At 44.8% G+C, this 18,319-nt stretch overlaps 1 protein-coding gene across 1 annotated transcript; it reads right to left on the bottom strand.

The window, feature by feature from the left end:
• Window positions 1-7,212: 7,212 nt before the first annotated feature.
• GABARAPL1 (GABA type A receptor associated protein like 1) lies at window positions 7,213-15,771 on the bottom strand. The gene is made up of 5 exons (XM_042991753.1): window positions 15,414-15,771; window positions 10,558-10,636; window positions 9,411-9,529; window positions 8,476-8,537; window positions 7,213-8,273 (listed from the first exon to the last, which is right to left on the bottom strand). Exons 1-5 carry the CDS (start codon window positions 15,501-15,503, stop codon window positions 8,216-8,218), a joined length of 408 nt encoding a protein of 135 aa, XP_042847687.1. The 5' UTR covers window positions 15,504-15,771; the 3' UTR covers window positions 7,213-8,215.
• Window positions 15,772-18,319: the final 2,548 nt, after the last annotated feature.

Raw genomic sequence — 18,319 nt, 5'->3', positions numbered from 1 at the left:
TACAAATATGCACACAAAGTATAAATGACTTTCCAAAACAGGTTGGAAATTATTAACACAGGGAACACTGAAATCACTTAACCTCTGTCTCAAATTCCTTATAAACAAAAGAAAGGATCAAGACAAAGATTCAAAGTACTAATCTTAATACCTACCCACCACTAAGTCCATGGCTTTTTTAGTCAAGGTGGAAAAAAAGAAAGTGGGGTATTAACTTTATGTTCATGAAAATAACTCAATCTTTATTATGCTACTAATAAAATGGACTCTGGGAATTTAAGAATGTTAATGCTTTTTTATTACTATGTAGTTATTAAACACATTCATTAATTCTTAATTACATCACAATGATACATTTTAAATTTATCTTATAGTATGTCTCCCATATAATTTTACTGAAAATCATGTCATTAATGAGATAAAAGGATTCCTAGTTTGACTGGTTAAACAATTAATGCCAGAAGTGTCTACATTAAATGGAACAGCTCAGATGGGTATGCTTTAAGAGTTAATAGGTAAATCTTCATTTTCTTGGTATAAGCATCCATATGCTTATGTATTCATTCCTTCATTTAACAATCATTAACTCCTAGTCGGTTGTTGGTTACCAGGTACAAAAGCCAAGTACAAAGGTATGATTCCAGCCCTTGAGGGACTAAAAATACAATCTGGGAAGCAAGATATGTTTAAAACAAAATACATGCAAAACTAATACAATAAAATGTATGGATGTTTTAACAAAAGTACAGCAATAAAGGATACAGTAACTGCACCAAGAATCACAGTGGAGGACACCCGGGTGGCTTAGCCGGTTGAGGGTCTGACTTCGGCTCAGGTCACGATCTCAGGGTTCTTTGAGTTCGAGTCCCGCATCAGGCTCGCTACTGTCTGCCCAGAGCCTGCTTTGGATGGTTTGTGCCCCACGCTCTCTGCCCCTCCCCCACTTGTGGGTGCTCTCTCTCAAAAATAAACAAACCTTAAAAAAATATACTTATGCTGCCAAATTTTCCAAGAGAATGTTGAAGGTATTACTAGGAGCTGGTTCAGAGAGGAGTATACATTGTGTTTTCTTCAATAGTAATAAAATTTTGAGCCAGGCAGATGGTCACCTAGGATAAAGACTGAATTTTCCAATTCCATTTGCAAGTAGGTGTGACCAGGCTGCTAAGCTACTGGGCCCTAGCCAGTAGAATTAAGTGGATCTTCCTTAATATCTTCAGGGAACCTTCCTTGATAGCTGACCTGCATGTTATGGCCTCTTCTGGATATTGACTTCCACCCGATTGCAGAGATGTTGCTTCTGACTTTAATGATGAGTAGCACACCCAACTAATAAGGAACACAGGGTTTAGGAAAGCCTGGGCCTCAGGAGACAGCACCAGTATCCCAAACCTGGACTTTTTTCACAAGAGAATGGAAGGAATATCTTGTTTACGCCGTTAGTTTAGTTTTAGGATTACTTGTCTTTGTACCTAATCTAATCTTCACATAGGTACTACTCCTGGACAGAGCTCAGGAGGCAGATAGGACAGGAGGAATGTAAGGAGAGAGCCTGAGGTGTAAAATTACCTGGTGTGTTTGTAAAAATGCAAGCAGAAACAATTCAGTTATAGGACAGGGGACCATCACAGAAAGAAACTGAAATGCTTTATAGCTTCAGTCTTTAATCTGATCAAACTTCACATGAAATTACTAATAGGCTCTAATCTGCTTTGACCATGGTGAGAACCCGTGCATGAGATTTGCAATTAGACCTGAGTTTGAATCTAGCTATATAGCTCCACATTAGCTATTGGATCTTGGAAAAATTAACCTTTCTTCCTCCTATCAGGCAGTCCAGTTGAATTAAAATATTCACCCTAGAGTTTTCTTTCTTTCCAAGATTCAGTGGGAAAACGTGAAGTATGTGGCACTGTGATTCATGCATAATTACTGGCTGCTAAAGGTTTGTTCTCTTTCCCTCCTCCTCTCCTTCAACTCTCCTTCTTGGTCACTTACATTTAAGAAGTGTGGGTGCTGCAGGGACGTTCCATTTGGGGATTATAAAGTTAACTAAAAGAAAACCAAGACAAAAGACACGTCACGTGCCATCCCCCGGAACTAGTTGTGCGGGGCAGCGGGTCGCACTCGGAAGGGAGGAAGCGCTTCTGGTGCACCCCACAGCACTTCCGGCTGCCAGACCCGGGAGCTGAGGGCCTCCTTGGAAGACCGACGTTTAAAATTCTGCGTTAGGTGGCCCAAAAACTAATGAATGGGAGTTTGTTAACTTGTGTAGACCGTGATGGATTTTTGTCTGGACATTTCATAATTGTGTAGCAAAAAAATAAATATTCATACACACACACACACACACACACACACACACACACACACATAATGATATTGGTTCCAGCCTGATAAAGCTGAAAAACGGTCTAGCTATTCTGTCCCACGTCTTGATTTTAGTGGCTACCGAGAAGGAGACCAACATTACTGAGGATAAATGGTCAGTATTACCAACAAATAAAACAATGAAAACCTACACTGTTCTCCCAGCTAGCCTGCTATTGTCACTTTCAATGAAACTTACTCCTCATAGGCAATAATGCCACTGAATGGTTTGCCAAGGATTGAACAGTCACCACAATCTAAGATCCAATTGTTACTCTGAGAGGAAAGGGAATCAGAATTTCATTTGAACAGGAGACAAACTGGCCTGTGTCACAGAGCTAGTGAAGTGACAGCAGGGAGACTGGAGCCCTATTTCCTGCCTCGAGATCCAGTAAGCTCCAAGGGGTTCCCAGAGTTCCCCGAGGGGCCCTTTTCTAATCTGCGCTTTTAGGGATAATTCAGTTCTTAACAGAATTACCTAGTCCTTGAACCGAAACCCTCTGTCCTATCAGAGCCTTTCGCTATTTTTGGGCACAAACTATGTCAGGCACGGTTCTGACCGGTCTGTGTAAATCAGCGAACGACACGAAGTTTCTGCCTTTGTGGAACTTACTCTCTGGTGAGAAGACTTGAGAAGGCGTGAGAAGGTGATCCGTGGTAAGCGGAAAAGACAGGTGTGGTAGGAACGAGTGGGAAAGCAGTGAGCGGGTGCAGGTTGTTGAAACACCGAAGAGGGTGTGCAGGGTGGTTCTGAGACGCAGCAAAGCAACGACTTGGGAGGGCGGTAGCCAAGCCGGCACCTAAAATAGGGCTTCGTGTTACTCTTGGTCTTTAAATACCAAGCAAGAGGCAATCAGCGCGCTTCCTCTGAACCATGTGAGGGAACTTTGAACCTACTTGGAAGTGCAGAAATAAGCAAATGCATTTCATCCCTCCGCCCAAGAGCTCAACATCACTTCATGCAAATTTTAGGTGCTTACGTACCTCTCAAGCAAAATCCTAAAGGTCCGAAACGAACAGCCTTACCATGTCAAAAAGCAGAACTGTCAAAACAAACGGTCCAACACATCGTTGGACATACACCGGAACGACTGAGGCCTTTCGTTAGCCACTGTTGAAATATATGCACACCTACACGATGGCATATTGAAATGTCACCTACTGCTAGCGGGGATCACCTCCTGCTACTTCGAACTATGAAAAGAATCTGCACGTCTATATTTATAAAGTACCCGAGGGCCCGTAGTGTAAGAATAATCATTTTAAAAGGTGGGCAAAAAAAATGGTCCTGGGACCTAACAGGGTAATTAGGCCAACAGGAACCACAGTCTCTCACAGCTTTTGAGACAGGGACGCCTATGTTTGTGTTTCTGGGGTTTGGTTTTTTTTTTTTTTTTTTTTTTTGAAGCATGTATCCAAAGAGCTGAGAAAGTTCCAGAGCGCTGAGTCAGCCACAAGGGAGCGTGCAACAGGCTAGAGGTGACCAAACTGCAGACCTAACACAGTAATCTCCAGGTAAGACAGCAAGGCGGGTGAGGAGGTGGGTAGCACACAAGGGCTAGGCACAGCTGAGTTACTCAGGGTTACACTGAAGTGACAACCAGGGGCTCAGAGCCACCGGAGGCCAGTTTTGGAAAATAATTGGTGGTTTCATGCAGGAGAAGGGGGAAAAAAAAAAAGAGGAAGGCTTGGAGCCTGCGCAGAACTGTCAGAGTAATAAATATTCAAAAGAAAACACGAATAGTGTATTAAGTTTCGTAGCATCAAGGCGCCTGGGTGGCTCAGTCTGTTGAGCGTCCGGCTCCGGCTCAGGTCCTGATCTTGAGGTTCGAGTGTTCAAGCCCCACCCTGGGCTCTCTGCTGTTAGCTCCAAGCCCACTTCAGATCCTCTGTCTCCCTCTCTCTCTCTGCCCCTCCCCCACTCGCACTCTCTCTCCCGCTCTCAAAAATAAACACTAAAAAAAATAATAAATTTTATTGAAAAAAAAAAAAAACAAAAACAAGTTTCGCGAACACTGGATGGCATCAACTGCTCGACTGGTTTATTTTCCAGAAGTGAAGAATCTGTTCACTACAGCAAAGGGAAAAAAAAAACAATTCTGCCCTACGGGGGGGAAAAAAATACTATGAAGCAGTGCAGTCCGCTACTCAGAAGTGGTGTTTTTTGTTTTTGTTTTTCTAGTTGCTACCCACACAGGGTAAGAGCTATACTGGGTCATGCTGTACCTGGATGGCACAGACATTATCTGGTGATGGGGGGAATAAACCTCCATTTTTTTTTCTTTTCTTTCTTTTTTTTTTTTTTTTTTTTACTTTGTATAAGGAGAATTGACTGTATATTTTGTCCACTGGGAAACCTGCAACAGTGAAGTAAGAAACCATTAATAAATCAGGACGATGCACGTAAATCAGGGCTATCCTTGCGAAACCCATGGCACGGCTCACCGGACATGCTAGGATTTGAGATCTTCCAAAATACAGGGCAAAAGCAAAGGACTCCCTCATCTCTGATGCTAACGCCATCCTGGTCTCCAAGGGAAGAATGGGCTTTTTGACACACCATTCAACGTTGGTCTCCAGAAAAAAAGCATCAGGGTAAGTCAATCTTACCTGGGACAGGAGGCCAAGGGTAATGAGAAGACATTTCCTGAACTGTTTTCAGTTCAAGACCGACAGGACAGCCTGAGGGCCCAGAGCAGCTTTAAAGCTTTGCTGGCAGGGAAACACTGGAGGCACGCTTGAGAGATACTTTTCGGGAAACAGCATCACACCCAATCACGGCACTGCAACGCCTCTGAACCTAGCTACGATTCAACTTTACGGAACTATAAAATCAGAGGGTTGGTCTAAAATGGTATGTAATGGGGGCGCCTGGGTGGCTCAGTCAGTTAAGCGTCCGATTTCAGCTCAGGTCACGATCTCGCGGTTCGGGAGTTCGAGCCCGGCGTGGGGCTCTGTGCTGACAGCTCGGAGCCTGGAGCCTGTTTCGGATTTTGTGTCTCCCTCTCTCTCTGACCCTCACCTGCTTGCACTCTGTGTCTCTCAAAAATAAACATTAAAAAAAATATTTTTTTTTAATGGTATGTAATGTCCCAAATTTCTTCCACCAGGCATATCCAGGTAAACAGACTGAACTAAAAGGCCACCTCCGGAAGAACTTCCAAACTTAACTACTACTTTGGTTTAGCAATGGCCCGAGTCTCCTGCAGTACAGGAACTATTCCCAATGGACTATTCCCAATGCGTATGGGGAACTGGGGTCTGACACGTATTTCCTTGCTTTTAAGCATTCACTTTAGGGGCGCCTGGGTGGCTCAGTCGGTTAAGTGTCTGACTTTGGCTCAGGTCATGATCTCACGGTTTGTTCCAGCACCTCGTCAGGCTCTGTGCTGACAGCACGAGTTCTGCTTCTCTCTTTCTCCAATCCTCCCTCGCTCATGCTCTATTTCTCTATCTCAAAAATAAACGTTAAAAAAATGTTTTTGAACACTCACCTAATCTCATTCCTAGATAATGGGTTCAGTCTATTAATTTCAAAATACAGGTTGTGTGTTAAATCAAGTATTAGCCGCCATTTGACTTGATCACAAACACCACCCTGATATTTTTCTGTCAGTAGTGACAGGTGTCCATTTTTAAGGCTCCGATGTCAAAATCAAAATTCCTTAGAGCTTTCCTTAGTTCCCTACATAACTGTGCTTGCTGGGTTGGCCTTCTTCGTTGCCTGTCAATCCAGACTTAACTTTCTCAATCAGTACACCAGGTATGGCTTGGGGGTGGGTGGGATCCTGCCATGGATCTTTTATAACCACCTACTTCCATTTCCTTTCTGGTGGCTGCAGTATAGCCCATAAAAGTCTACAGGTGTAGGGGCGCCTGGGTGGCTCAGTCGGTTACGCATCCGACTTCGGCTCAGGTCATGATCTCAAGGTTTATGAGTTCAAGCCCCGTGTCGGGCTGTGTGCTGACAGCTCAGAGCCTGGAGCCTGCTTGATTCTGGGTTTCCTTCTCTCTCTCTCTCTCTGCCCCTCTCCCACTCGGTCACTATCTCAAAAATAAACATTAAAAAAAATTTTTTTTTTTAAGTCAACAGAGGTAGACACGACTTGGAGACAGAGAGAGAACGGGTTTGGTTGGGACTTAGAACAAAACAAGGTACAGAGAGCAAGCTTCTCCATCAGTGTGCTGCAGAATCACGAGGGGCTGATTAACAACACAGACGCCTACGCGGGGCTTCTGAGTCAGCGAAATCTGGGACAAGGCCTAGACATCTGCATTTTTAATAAGCACACCCCGACCGCCTCTATTCTCACGCAGGCGGCATGCCAGCATCAGCTTTGGGAAACACGTAAAGCACTAACACCGCAGTTATCTGCAGGGGAGAAAATCATGCACACGGTCACCGATGCAGCCTGCATCGCTGCCCCACCACAACTGCCGTGGAACAGTAACTCACGGTCCCTGGAAAGCTGAGCAAACCTGTCTATGCGTGGCCCTATGTGAGCACTCATTTTTTTTTAATGTTTTTAACGTTTATTCATTTTGAGAGAGACAGAAAGAGAGAAAGCGAGTGGAGGAGGGGCAGAGAGAGAGCGAAACCCAGAATCTGCAACAGGCTCCAGGCTCTGAGCTGTCAGCGCAGAGCGTGATGTGGGGCTCGAACCCACAAACCGGGAGATCATGAGCTGAGCGGAAGTCAGAAGCTCAACCGACGGACCCATGCAAGCGCCCCTGGGAGCATTCGTTTCCAGCAGCCGCCCTCACTCAGACTTTCCTGCTCACAGACCACACGCCATCTATTCTAATACACACTCAATAAAAGCAACATTTCTGAACTCGTGGTTGGTTTTCAAGGTATGCAATTATTTTATTTCCTTGGCCTGACAGCATAAACTTCATTACACAAGAATCTGCAGCTGACAGAACTGATACAGATTTCACCCACAGGAAGGACCCTTTGCATTAGCAGAGATGAACTGAAATGTCATGACTGGGTGCCACTCCTGCTCCCCACCCCCACCCATATAATCCCCAAAGTGAAAATACTCAGAATCAATAGAATCCCCATGAATTACTAAATCATCCCCTCAAACTTTCCTAACTAGCAGCTGCAGTCAATGAAAACCAAAGTAAGGAAGCAGCTGGCCATCACTTAGCGTTTCGGTGTGCATGGGACTAAAGGGACAGCAACAAGGGAGCAAGAATCCTGGCTGGGTGGGAGGTGTGGCCCATCGGTCTCACCTCATACCTGCCCCTACCATCCTAAAGACAACTCTGTCCCCTATACGTGGAGCCAAGTTTGGGAGACGCTGAAGGAGTGGTTCTAGCCCGTAACTGGAAATGGTTGTGGCTCATTAATGTCCAAGGTAGGTATGGGATAAGGGGCACCAGAGAGAGAGCAGGTTAGACAGAGATGCCCAACTTCGTCAATTCCAGTTTAATGCTATCGAAACCATATTCATAACCATAACGTCCCTCATGGCTGGCCCCCGTTTTCCAGTGGTGAGAACGTGCCATCTAAATGTCTGCCCCATGTCTATCAGCACCCTGTGGGATAACGACTGGGATGGGGGAGGTGTGGAGACGGGAGATCAGGGTCACAATATTTTAACTACAACGGGTCTCTTTTGGTCCCTAGGAATGGTCTACTACCAGAAGTCCTAAAACATCCGCAGCCCCTTTCTCTACCTATCTTGTGCAAGTGTCAAAAATAGAACCTCTGCCCAAAGAGGAGGGAGAGCAGGAAGTCACTGGTGGTCCCCAATCATCTCTGGCCCCAACTTGCCCGCCTCCTGCCTCTTCTGCGAGGTGACACGAAAGTTTATTCCGAAATGTGAAAATTAAATCATCTCCGTTCTTCTATCCAAGCCAAGCCAACAGCTCTGTCCTGACATGCTTTCCCCCTGGGCCGAGGAAGCAGCGAAAAAATATCAATTGGGCATGTGAAAATACGATGACGGTGTGCGCGGTGTAGTGTTTCCAGAGGTCTTCCCCTTCTGTCTCCTCCACCGTGGGAGCCCTCCCTCTCCTTCCCCAAGTCCCACACACGCCCCTCCCCCTACCCCCGAGTCCGCGTGCTCCCATCTGCCAGCTTCCGCCACTCACTTCCCATAGACACTCTCGTCACTGTAGGCCACGTACAGAAAATAGTCTTCCTCATGGTTGTCCTGAGGGAAGAGACAAGAGGACTGTTGGAAAACATCATGTTAGTTACTTAGGATTCTGAGCCTCACCCACCCTGGTAAGGGAGGTATGGGAGGCGTCGTCAGACTCCACGAAAAGAAGAATAAAGAACAAACAAAAGTGACTGGAATTCGGCTTCTGAGTTCACAAAAAGCCTTCAGGGAGAGCATCGACACGTAGAAGTATCGGGAGAAGAACACGACCCTTAAGAAAGCTTACTCTAGCAAGGGAAACACAGATACAAAGTATACATACACCAGAATATACGCTAACGGGGAATATATGCTCCGGGATAAAAATGAGATTAAGAGATTGTTGGAGAAGTTGACACAACTCGCTAACCGAGCACAGAAAGAAGGCAGTACCACATGAAATCATTTAAGGAATACAGGTACATAACTGGGTGATACAGCAGGACAAAGTGTTTTTCTACAGGTTTCTCATTAGATTCTGACACTTTACCAATTCAAGCAAACAGAATCACATAAATTGTTCCCTCCAACCGAGTTTGTCTGTTAAGACGAATGAATTGATTTAAAGGCTTGGCCTTAGAATTTTGAATTTCACTTGGAATTTGCAATCAGAAACCATTGCTTGCGGTTTCAATCGAGACGATCCAAGACGACCACACCAGAATAAGGCAAAACTGAGAATTCAAAGACAATGAATCTAGTAGGCTGCTCAATCCCTAAAGGACAAGTGACATCGAATCTCCCAGTGCCTTACACCGCTGTGTGTAAGGCGATACAGGTAAGTAACACCTCTTGCCCCACTTCCCAGGTGTGTTATCAGCGGACACTGGAACAAAGGCTAGAAAACAGCAGACTGCACGGTATTGTTGTGACCGGGACGCTTACCTCATACAGCTGGCCCATGGTGGCGCTGGTGGGAGGGATAGTGTTGTTGACAAAGAAGAATAAGGCGTCCTCAGGCCTCAGGTGGATCCTCTTCCGGATTAAGAAGTAGAACTGGCCAACTAGATAAAGGAAGAAGGAAAGAAGGCAATTAGGGAAAATAAGGGATTATGAGAAGGGTAATTCCCAGGGGAAAAAAAAAAAAAAATTCTGCATCGGTTCCCTTTAAGTACCAGCTTTAGATCAAATCTCAGCAGAACCAAATACTGTCCTACAGCTTTAGAAATAGAAAGCGCAACTCGAAGGAGCCTCCATATTCCCTGACAGGTCACAGAGAAGCTTATTCAACCCTTCCCCTCTTTACTCAATTCCAGATGCTTTACTTGATTTCAGACGTAATGTCAGCATCTTCCTTCAAAGCCGGAGGACGACTTTCAGGGAATGCTATGTACATCTAGACTGAAATAGTCTATCATTGTCTAAACGGAATCTGGAACACACTTCCATCCCAGTTGCACCCTATGACAAACCAGTGCTGGGGAAGAGGTCTACTGGACTCCAGTAATCTCAGTATGATCACTCATCCCAAAGTTGAGGTAACAAGTGGGGTTCAATGCTGTACCTTCTATTAAACATACCGAAAAAGTTCTAGAAGGCTGGCAAACGCACCTACAAAATCTTCCCAGTGTTTCCCGGATTCACTGGTTCTTCCATTAAGGATCATTAGGGTGAAGAATTAATACATTCTTTGTAATCCCAAACAGTGTCTACAAAACGTATTGCCAAAAACCGTAGCTGGAAGAGACCAAGTCTTCAGCTGAGACTCTCTAAAATGGGATCTTCCCTCTGATTTTCCTTTTGGAATAAATGGAATAGCACAAGAACAAAGCTGGCTATAAGTGGTTTAAGTGAGAGGCATCTGGTCTTTGCTTTCAATGTCGTGCCTTCTGCTGTGTCTAAATCACACAAGACACGTGACGGGACATGCGTAAGGGAACCAGCAATGACTCCTGTTTGAGTTCCCCAACTATCTGGAGAATCCCACCCGCCTTCTTCAACTCTACCCTCTCTCAACCCCACAATCTCAGGCATGCAGGCGGGACCAAAAAGGCCATGGGAAAGGAGCATGTGGAGAGGGAAAAGGCATTACCGGTGAGGTCAGAGGGCACTAGGTACTTCCTCTTGTCCAGATCGGGCACCCTGGCCTTAGGAGCCTTCTCCACAATCACCTGGTGGGGAGGAGAGAAGAACAGAATCTAGTCTTTTTTCTTCCACATCCTACAGTTCTCCTATTTGAAGTGAGTTTGTCTAGACCCATTAAAACGTTCCCATTTCTTATTCCCCCTTACCTCTTACAAAGACCTATGGGGGCGTGGGCTTCCTCAGTGAGGTTATAGTTCATTTTACTACATTAAGAAGAGAATAGAGGCACGTGATGGAAAGTAAAGAGAACCTTGATTTTAAGTGATTACACATTACCTGTCAGGCACAGGATCTATACTTCCTGGTATTTAATAAGAGCAGTGAGAGGACTGCTCATTCCTCAGATGGCCCTGAGTAACTATTAGTTTTATTCTTTCCTATGAATGCCATTTATTCAAGGTATAGGTAATGTGCTTTAAGTGTTATACTTTGTCAAAATTTTCAAGGACTGCCAAAAACCACGTTCGAGGCATGGTTTTATTCTATCAAAGAAGTACTAAATAGTTCTTATAGTAAGATATCCTGTAATATGAAGTCACTACAATAACCCATTTATCAATATTGATTGTTTATTTTACAGGATTTTTCGACATCCACATCAAATATTTCTAGAGTACTTCAAATTTTATAAAGATCACATGGTCCTGTAATGAAGAGAAAAAAATGAAGATATATAAAAATTAAAGACTCTATGCATAAAATTTTAAATAGCAATTTAAATAATATATTTAAGTTTATGTAATTACAAGTATTTATAATTTTTTAATGCTTATTTATTTATTTTGAGAGAGAGAGAGCACACACACGCGGGCTCATGAGCAGGTGAAGGGCAGAGAGAGAGGGAGAGAATCCCAGGGCAGAACCCAACACGGCCCAATCTCCACGACCTCAAGATCACGACCTGAGCCGCTATCAAGAGTTGGACACCTAACCGACTAAGCCACCCAGGCACCCCTATTTAGTATTTACATCTGTTGTATGATTTAATTGACATTACAAATATTTAAAATCTATTGTAGAGCCATCGCTTTAGATTTTTACTTTAGAAAATACCATCATTCCTGACTAAAGATATGGCAAGTACGGAAAAGTTCTAGAAGCAGAAGTAACAGAATCCCTAGGAACTGTGTGATCAAAGGTCACTCCTCTCAGCCACAGTATTCCAGTGACTTTTAAAGGAAGAGAACTTTCCAACACCTCTTTTACAGTCGTGGTACTGATACAATAAACTTCAGTAATCCATCAAATATGTGAAGATTTGTTTCTAAATACAAGGATGGACTTAAAGGGAGGGACTTGGTGCCTGAAGCTACTAAATGAAAGGGAACACATTAAAATAGTGAAAAACACCTGGGTGGCTCAGTCAGTCGAGTCTCTGACTCTTGGTTTTGGCTTGGGTCATGATCTCAAGGCCATGGGTTTGAGCCCCACATGGGCCTCTGCACTGATGGGGCAGAGCCTACTTGGGATTTTCTTTCTCTCTCTCTCTCTCTCTCTCTCTGTCCTTCCACTGCTGGTACTCTCTCAAAATTAATAAACTTTTAAAAAAATAGTGAAAAACAGGGGCGCCTGGGTGGCTCGGTCAGTTAAGCATCCAACTTCCGCTCGGGTCATGAGCTCACTGCTCTTGAGTTCAAGCCCTGTGTCCGGTTCTGGGCTGACAGCTTAGAGCTTGGAGCCTGCTTCGGATTCTGTGACTCCCTCTCTCTCTCTGCCCCTCCCCTGCTCATGCTTTCTCTCTGTCTCTCAAAAACTGAATAAACGTTAAAAAAATAGTGAAAAACATCATTCTGTGTTTCTGGAGAAAAAGAATCTTGTAGTACCAGGAAGACCAGAAGGATACAGTTCCACTAAAAAATTTAAAAATAAAAACCGGAGGAAAGAAAAATACATGAATCAGAAATTTTAAAGAAAAAGTAGCAAGAGGTTCAGGGAGAGACCGGTGAAGGCCCAACAATGAGGACAGACAGGAGGCAAGACAAGGCTAAGGAAATCAAAGGGAAAGAGACGGAGCCTAGCACTGTCTCTCCAAGGAACCCTGAGACCTGTCAGCTCCCATCAGTAAGAAGCAATGGAAAGCACGAGAGCAGAAAAAGAGGACAATAAAATAGACTGCAAATAAGACATCGGGACAGGAGGCTGGGATCTGGAGAGGAAAAAGAGGGGTAATCGCTAAGGCCAGAGCTTACCAGAAAAGATTCTAGGTTTCCAAGAATCCCAACCCTACTCATGGGCCCTGGGCTAGATGCTTTTCCTCTCTGGTTGTCAGTTTCTTTTTTTCTTCTTCTGTGCAACCTGCCTGATATTCCACAGGGCCCTTCACAAATTTTTAAAAAACAGACCTGTTTTTTAAACTGTTCCCAAAGATTTTTAATCTATTCCCAAAGATTTCCTACAATGTTGCAGGTTTTCGATACACTGTAGCTATGAAGATAATTTAAGATCTCCAGAAACCCTGCCCTCTCAAGGCATGAGCTCATCTATGATGGTAGCTAAGAAATAAGGCCGGACCTTATTTGAGTTATGTGAGCAGTCAGGGTACGTGATTGCTTTGGTAACACCAACAGTTCAGTGAGAAGGGGCTTTAGAAATCACTTACCCTAACCCTCTTTTCTGTAAACAGCAAGATTAAGGGTTCTGCCCAGAACCAGAATCGAATCTCACAACTCAGAAAGCAGAGCTTGTCTTCCTGCATCACAACTGCAAAGACAGTCACAGCCTGGGCACCTAAGGAGCAGCTGGGAGGCCTATAAACTGGTGAAAACCCAACTGGAGGAGCCATGAGATCTGAGTAATGGTTCTAAGAGCTTACAAATTATCAGAGGTGAAACATTTCACACCAAACAATGAGCTGGAGAAGAACAGGGAGGATTAGTTGAAATATTCTGGGTGAATGCACGTAAATGATTGAAATGGGAAGTGCTCACTTTGGAAGAAATACATGGGAATTTTAACTAGAGGTAGGAACAGGGCCATTTCAGAGTCTGTCCCTGTCCCTCTTAGGCAGAGCTACTGGAACAGAGCTTCGTAAGAGAGTTCTGAATGAAACGGTAGTCATTTTGCTCCATGGGTTACCTTTCTGGCATCATTAGGACTCTGACTGTGAGGGCCACAATGTTTTTTTTTCTTGATTTCCAACACCTAACAGTGCGAGGCACACAGGGCACGCTTGCTTAATTCTGTTGACTAGAACTGTACGAGTTGAGAAACCAGAGATAGAATCTCAGCTTTGCCACACACGAGCCACAGGAAACCTTCGGGAATACTTAATCTCTGGGTGCTTCAGATCTTTCCTCTGTAGAATGCGATCGCAACCGTGTGAGGATTAAGAGAATAAAGTCAGAGCGTGTAACACATTGCCAGGTACAGAGTACCTGACCAGTCAATGAGAGTCAGTTGTCATTTGAAAATATTATAAGAGAGTAGGATCGCTATGACCACAAAATTGGGGGAACCTTTTAAAGCAGTCATCCAAGGTCCAGGGAGCATAACAAATAATTTGTGAAGGATCCTTTACTGGGTGGGTGATAGGGCTAGCTTCCCCTTTGAGCCAAAAACTCTTGTGTGCAATTCCTGGGGGAATGGAATAGCCCTAATGTCTTGCTTCCTCGTAAGAAAAGGACCGTAAGGGGTTTCTACTGCTGACATAAGGCCCAAGTTGCTTCCAGAAGCTGTAACGCGACGAAAGTTAGGGAAGGTTTGGAGAAGAGTCCCAAAGAGTACCTGCAGGTCAAGAAGGCATATCAGATTATCACAATCACTTTACCTGTACATAGCATGTAATATTTATCCCGATGTCCCTGCCTGAAATTAAAAAGTATAATGCGCCTCCATCTCCCAAACCCAACGGGGTTGCTCTATCACACTCCAAAGTCTTCTGCCTTGCAATCAGGCAGCGCAGCCCACACTGGAGAAAAACCAGGCAAGTGGCGGGGGAGGGGATGATAGAAAAAACGCCCGGATGCAGAAAGCTACCTCAATGTTTCTTCTGTTCCTCCCCACTGCCTGCGCTAATTTTAGCCACATAAATCAGCTTCCAAAACCGAAAAAAAAAAAAAAAAAAAAAAAAAAAAAAGCCAAACAAACAAAAAAACCGGCCTCAGTCTTTCCGCATTGTATCCAGGTACAATCTGATCGAATAAGCACCGGGGGGGGGGAGGCTGGCTGCCCCCACACATGCCCCTGGAGCCAAGAACTATGAGGCAATCGGGCCGTGGCGCAGAGAACGTGACCTTGTTTTCTGGGCCAGGCCTGTCTTGTGGTGCGCACCCCACCCCCCGCCGCTTTCTAATTCTTACGGAATAAAAGGAAGAATCCACTGGCTTCCGAACCTTTCCCTCCCAAACCCAATGTTATGAGGGCCAAAGCCAAGTTAAGGGAGAAGCATCTAAGGCCAGAAATCGAGGGGCGCAGACCTCACTGCATCAAATGATTTCCAGAACGACTTCCCTGCGATCTCAAAGGGAGACGTGTGGTCCCAACCCGATCCTTCTCTCACAAAAGGGCCGCATTTTGAACACATCCCAATCTGAACATCTCTGAATCCTGCTGAGTCACTCAAACGTAGGCTCCGCTCTAAAGATGCGGTCAGCTCTAAAGATGACGGGCCCCGGTGAGATGGGTTTCAAAAGCTCCGCAACCAGGTCCATTCCACCGGCTCTCCTTGCAGTGAAGGGCGTTCAGGGCTCAGTAACCGTAGGGGCCACCCTTCTTCTGTGCCTGAGGGCTGCCATCACACTCCCTCGTCCCCACGATCCCGGCTAATCGCCTTCCCCTCCCCCTCCCCGTTCCCATTACACTCACAGGGACCCTGTCCGGATATTTCTTCCGGATCTTTTCCCCTTCCTTTTTCCGATACTCAAAGGGATGGTCCTCCTTATATTGGAACTTCATGATGGACCGCAGTGTTTCCAAGATCCCCGGACGGGGCCTGCCGCCGTCGCTGATGGTTGCGTCCCTCCGGTCGCGCTTCCCTCTGCCCAACTCCGATAGGTATCAGAACTGCCTCAGAAATGTCAGCTCCCGTCGCTGCGCAGCTTGGCAGAGCTTTCAGAAGGGATGTCGGGTCCCCTCGGACGCAGGTAGGGACCGGCCAGGTAGAGAAATCCCAGCCGCTTTTCCCGAGAGCTGGGAACACAAAAACAACTCGGCAGCGCTTTGGTATTGTGACGTCATGACGTCCCGCCTCCCCGCCCCGCCCCCCCGGCGTTCGGACCGCGCGGGGAAGGGGGGGGGTGGAGGGAGAAACGCGGCAGATTGCCCAGTGTTCTTTCCAAGCCAGACTCTCCTGAGCAGTTCTTTGCAACCATGAAAATCCTGTACTTCGAATTTTATTGGGATTGTGACATTAAGATGGCTTGAAGGGGGGAAAAAATGTTCTAGAGATCCGTTCTTCCCTCTTTGTCGCTGTTTCTTGGTTTGGTCCAAAAACAAACACAGAGGGCAAAAATCCAGCTTTTTCCACCTGATCCGGGATCTGGAGTCTAGGGAAAGGAAGAACGGGGTTCCTGGGTTCCTTTGGCCACTGCAGAAGTGCGCGATCTTGCATGTTGCCCTTTGCGCCTTCAGCTGCTCCGCGGGCTAGGCTGGCTCCCTCCGACCGTGACCCCTCCTTCACCACGCTGGCGTCATTCATTTTGTTTGGGTCCTTGCCGCAATTTGCTCCTAGAGCAGCGGCATAAACAGAGCATGACTCAGGAATTTGAGGAGATGTATAAGGTGAAGGGCATGAGATGTAATCAAGGTCCAGAGAAGTGATGTCAGTCATGACTGCTAAGGGGCTTCACTCATGTTCCAATATAGAAATGATTCGCTTTCTCCTATTAACTCAGAAGTTGGGCCTGACTTCTGGAAAAGAAAATACGGAGCAAGTCAGGTGATTAGCTCAGTATTTCTCAAACATTTCTTTTTTTACTTGGCAAAAATTCACCAGAGGATAGTGCCGCTTGTTAAGCGTCCCTGAGGTGAAAAGAAAGTGCCACCCGAATAGGCAGGTGGAAGACTGGTGGACCAGGTGCCATTGCGCGCCCCTGTGCCCCTGCCCTTTCCCCACTAAGAATCAAAGGACGGGGGCGGCGGCGGGTGGGGGTGGGGGGGTGGGGAGCCTTTCCAACCGCCTCTAAGGGCAGTGATTTCAGGGACCTGTATGGGGAGGGCAGCGAAAATGGTGAAAGATGCATAAGAGACAGGAAGGGCTGCTTTGCTGTGACCAAGCCCAGGGAGCTCTGACATATACAAGGGCAGTCCCTGTCGCCTATCTTTTATTAAGGTCTCAGTGTCTTTGGTTTAAAAAACCCCACAAAATAAAAGAAATTAAGTTACATTGTTGAAAAAAGGAAAATGAAGAGCATAGTCTTACTTCTTGGTATTAATTATTTTTCTCCATGGCATCCTTCAGTCCTTTGTATAAATATCCAGGAATTATTTTATCACATGACATGTTTATAATTTCCAGTCTTTATTTTGAAAATGAAATTTTTAGCTCATTTTAGCTTTGACCCAATATAGCTAAGATCTCTGAAAGGAAGTACTTTACAACCAGTTGAGAAAAGTAATCATGATGGAGATTAATATTTCAAGAGGGTTGTTGCCTGATCACATCATAGCTAGTTAAAATGCTGATTTTAACTTTTATTTTAAAAATACCTAAGCATAGTGGCAATTTATATATAAAAAAAATCTGAAGATAAAATCTCAGGTTAATAGTTCTACCTCAATCCACAATCTGTCGTGTTCCAAAATTTACTCTCTACCTTTATTCTCAGCATAACATTTAAAATATTATGCAGAGGGTAATTTTGTAAATTAACACATTTAATCAGATAAAATATCCAAAAAATTTTTTTCAACGTTTGCTTATTTGTGTGTGTGTGTGAGAGAGAGAGAGAGAGAGAGAGAGAGAGAGAAAGAGAGAGGAAATGCAGGTGGGAGAAGGGCAGAGACAGGGAGACAGAGAATCCCAAGCAGACTCCACAATGTCAGTACAGAGCCCAACATGGGATTGGGACCCATGTACCACGAGATCATGACCTGAGCTGAAAGCAAGAGTTGGACTCTTAACCAACTGAGCCACCCAGGTGCCCCCAAAATTCATTTTGTTGCCAAAGACAAAATACTATATTAAAAAGCTCACATTTCAGGAATTCTCATGCATTACTGAGGGGAATGGAAATTGGCCTAGCCACTTTGGAAGACAGATTGGTGGTTTCTTAGAAAACTAAACATATTCTTACAATATGATCCAACAATCATCCTCCTTAGTATTTACCCAAAGAATCTTTGAAAGTCTGTCCACATAAAAACCTGCACATGGATGTTTATAGCAGCTTTATTCGTAATTGCCAAAACTTGGAAGCAATCAAGATGTCTTTTCGTAGGCCAATGGATAAATTGTGGTTCATCCAGACAATAGAATATGGTCAGTGCTAAAAGGAAATGAGCTGTCAAGCCATAGAAATACCTTAAATGCATATTAGTAAGTGAAAGAAGCCAATCTAAAAGGCTAAACACCATATGATCCCAACTGTATAGGATATGACAAAAAAAAAAGGCAAAACTATGGAGACAGTAAAAATTCGGTGGTTGCCAGGGTTTGAGGGTGGGAGGGGGGAATAACTAGGTGGAGGATAGTGAAAATTCTCTGTATGATAGTATAATGATGGATACATACCAGTAAACATTTGTCCAAACCAGTAAACTGTATCACACCG

The sequence above is a fragment of the Panthera tigris genome, chromosome B4 (assembly GCF_018350195.1).
Source record: "Panthera tigris isolate Pti1 chromosome B4, P.tigris_Pti1_mat1.1, whole genome shotgun sequence".
Classification (NCBI taxonomy): domain Eukaryota; kingdom Metazoa; phylum Chordata; class Mammalia; order Carnivora; family Felidae; genus Panthera; species Panthera tigris.
This window is presented reverse-complemented; position numbering and strand designations above follow the sequence as displayed.

Bases quoted from the DNA above. Each gene is read 5' to 3' on its own strand.
- GABARAPL1 (XM_042991753.1), bottom strand. From the start codon at position 15,503: ATGAAGTTCCAATATAAGGAGGACCATCCCTTTGAGTATCGGAAAAAG. The intron at 10,637-15,413 runs GTGAGTGTAATG...CCTCCCCACCAG, and splicing joins AATATCCGGACAGGGTCCCT to GTGATTGTGGAGAAGGCTCC. The intron at 8,274-8,475 runs GTGAGTGGCGGA...TCCTCGGCCCAG, and splicing joins GACGAGAGTGTCTATGGGAA to GGGGAAAGCATGTCAGGACA.